Source organism: Echinops telfairi, unplaced genomic scaffold (assembly GCF_000313985.2).
Source record: "Echinops telfairi isolate 266 unplaced genomic scaffold, ASM31398v2 ScPeMD7_70;HRSCAF=299, whole genome shotgun sequence".
In the NCBI taxonomy this organism is placed as follows: Eukaryota; Metazoa; Chordata; class Mammalia; order Afrosoricida; family Tenrecidae; genus Echinops; species Echinops telfairi.
Window position 1 is genome coordinate 61,929,909 of NW_022103968.1, and position 3,274 is coordinate 61,933,182.

Sequence of the window (3,274 nt, forward strand, 5' to 3'; positions counted from 1 at the left end):
GAAGGGTCGCAGGGAGCAGATGAGCCAGTCAGGGTGCAGGGTAGCAACAATGAAACATACAACTTTCCTCTAGTTCCTAAATGCTTCCTACCCCCCACCCTCACTATCATGATCCCAATTCTACCTTACAATCTGGCTAGAGGATGTACACTGGTACAGGTAGGAACTGGAAACAGAGAGAATCCAGGACCCTTCAGGACCAGTGGTGAGAGTGGCGATACCAGGAGGGTGAAGGGAGGGTGGGGTTGAAAGGGGGAACTGATTACAAGGATCTACATATAACTTCCTCCCTGGGGGATGGACAACAGAAAAGTGGGTGAAGGGAGACGTCGGACAGGGCAAGAAATGACAAAATAATCATTTATAAATTATCAAGGGTTCATGAGGGAGGGGGGAGAGGGAGAGAGGGGGAAAATGAGGAGCTGATGCCTGGGGCTTAGGTGGAGAGAATGATGAGGGCAATGAATGTACAAATGTGCTTTACACAATTGATGTATGTACGGTTTGTGATAAGAGTTGTATGAGCCCCTAATAAAATCATTTTTAAAAATCAAACAAACAAAAAAAAAAACAACAAAAATGTGCCCCTTTGAAAGTGAACAATTTAATGGTCTTTAGAACGTCGAAAAGTCCTACGGAGGTCTAGTTCATACATGGTTTTATTCCATCTACGGCACAGAGCATGGCTACAGACAAGAGACCAATAGTAACCGGTTTGTCTGAGTCCTGGTACGGTGCACTCAAAAACAGCGCTCAGTTAAAACAGTGGCAGCTTTGGACCAGGTACACTCAAAGTAGAGAGCTCAGTTCAGAAGGTTATAGAAACTGTCTTTGGAGATTCCAAAAAGATAATCTTGGTAGCTTTTGTTCCAGGATAAAGGACAATCACAAGGCCTTATTAGGGGTTTTGGGTTTTTTTCCCCATTTTATAGGCTGTAGGGCACTCAGCTGTTAAATATATATATTTAGCATTTTATTGTACTTTAGATAAGTGTCCTATTGCCTAACAGAGGGCTTCTGATTTTGAATTTTCCATGAGTGATCCAGAGATAACAGGAAGGTGTGGTTGAGATGCTGTAACAATTCCACAGCCCAGGCAAGATCAGTGAGGGCAGTGGCCTGGTATCTGACTTGGCCCAAACTAGGAGGGGGGGGGACTGGGCCTCAGCCTGGATGCACTTTCCGCCACAAGGCCCTTCCCTGGAAGATGGCGGTGACATTCTGGATGGCTCCCAGGGCTGGGGGAAACTCCAAGGTCAGTCTGTGTTCCACTCAGGGGCCCTCAGAAACAGGGGTCTCCCTAATTGAGGAAGAGGCAGCTCTTAGCTCTCCAGAGCACCCACCACGGAGGGTCCCGTGGCTGCTCACAGTTGGTGCTCCAGAAACGAGCGTGTGCAGCAGACTGCCCCATGCACCCTCCCTGCTCAGAGTGACTCCTCCGATCAAATGTCATCAGTGGTTGAGTCCCAGTTGCTTGGGGGCCCTCAGGTACAGGGGCCTGCGCACACAGTGTCCACTCCTGACTGCAGGTTGGTCTCAGCTCCCCCCCTTGGCCACACTCATCTCTGAACTCCTGCCCACCCCTGGGGGAAAGGGGAACAGACACCGCTATTGGGCGTGACACCAAAAGAATCCAGCAGTGGTGGTTGGCAGAGGCAGGTGGGCTGGTGTACTACATACAGGGCGGGTGATGTCATTGGAGTGGGTGCCTGTCACACACACCTTCCACGTGGAGTGAGAGGTAGCACGTCTCCACCTTGACCAATGGGAGAGGCTGCTCCACTCATGATGGTGGGAGGGGAGGAGTGTGCGTGTGACACAAATCCTTGTGACACCCCTGAGGACAGGTCTTGGCACATCACAGGCACTGGCATGCACGTGCCGAGAGGCCAAGCCCACTGCCACATCCTGGGGCCCGCAAGCCCCACTCAGTGCTGACTGGTCCGCCAGGCACAATAGTACCCGGGGAGAGCCAACCCTGCTGGGAAAGCAGGGCCGAAAAGTACTGGTGCTTGACTATCACAGACCTGACTTGCGTACCCAGCATCAAGGTTCTTCCATAGCGTTTATTCTCAAGCCCCAACCAGACACATTCCACACCCTAAAACCCCCGAGGCCCAGGCTGAGAGCTGGGAAATTAAGGCACAAGGAAGCATCCCACTGCAGGGCAAGGGCACCTACAATGTAACTTCTCCCTGTGTGGGCATAAGGCCCACCAATCTCCCAGAAAGCGCTCCCTGGGTAGGGCTGAGCGCTGGCAAGGGAAAGCTTTGGGGAGGATCGATGAGCTGGCTATCCAGGAGGTCCCCTGAGGGGAAGGACAAGAGCTGTTGTGTGGCCGTGGTCTGAAGTCCTGACTTCAGGGACACCACCTCCCCATAAGTCTGAGAGACCAGGAAAGAGGCTCCCCTTGCCCAGCACCTTCGGCGCCTGGTCCTCAAGGCAGGGCCGTCTCCTGAGATATTCGGAGGATGCTGTGTCCTCTGTTGACCCCCATTCAGACTTCGAGGCAGGTGGGAAGAGCCAACCCCCAGTGAGGGACAGGCTAACAGATGCCAAACCCTGGGCTGGGGCTGGGGCCTGCCGTCCAGTTTGTCGGTCAGCTACTGAGCTGGGCTCCCCAAAAGAGAAACTAGCAGGACTCTAGTGCCAGGGAGGCACCCAAGGTGCGCTGCCAGCTGGGCGAGGGCGCACGGTGCCTACAGGGGGCTGTGGGGCTGACTGAAGAGAAGTTTGTTCCGGATGCCAGAGACCGAGCCCCTTGGCCACGGTGAACCGTGATGCAGGGGTGGCCCATTCCCCTTTGAGAGCTGGGTCCTGGATCCCATGGCTGCCTGTCGCCTCAAGGTCACTTCCCACAGCAGAGAAGGGTTGCTCCTCTCTCCACAGGGGCAAGGTGGCCTCAGAGCTTGCTTCTGGGGGGCTCTACCAGGGGCCGCTGCAGTCGCCATACCACCTGAACTGGCTGGGCAGCGTGGTCCAGCTTGCGAAGACCACCCAGGTCACCCGTTCTGCAGTACCGCTGCAGGGCTGGCCGGAGCACCGTGATGGGAATGCTGAAGTTCAGGTGGGGGTAGGTGGCCCCCGTGTTATTGTCCCGCGTGTTACTGGCCACGATGCCTGTCGAGGTCAGAGAGGAAGAGAATGTGAGCAGACGATGGGGGCAGGAGGGTGACAGTCTCCCCTGTGGGGCTGCCAGGGCCCTCTCAGGTCAGGGACATCCCACCCCTCCACACTCCCTTCTCCCAAACACTCTGCACCACTCATGCCATCC

The 3,274-nt window shown here is 54.8% G+C and overlaps 1 protein-coding gene across 1 annotated transcript in view; it reads right to left on the reverse strand.

Moving 5' to 3' along the window:
- Positions 1 to 2,046: 2,046 nt before the first annotated feature.
- Positions 2,047 to 3,274, reverse strand: part of TYSND1 (trypsin like peroxisomal matrix peptidase 1) — a 7,752-nt gene continuing 6,524 nt past the window's right edge. Inside the window, exon 4 of the mRNA XM_004701143.2 lies at positions 2,047 to 3,120. Coding sequence (XP_004701200.1) covers positions 2,903 to 3,120 — 218 coding nt within the window. The 3' untranslated portion in view covers positions 2,047 to 2,902. The remainder of the gene's footprint in view (positions 3,121 to 3,274) is intronic.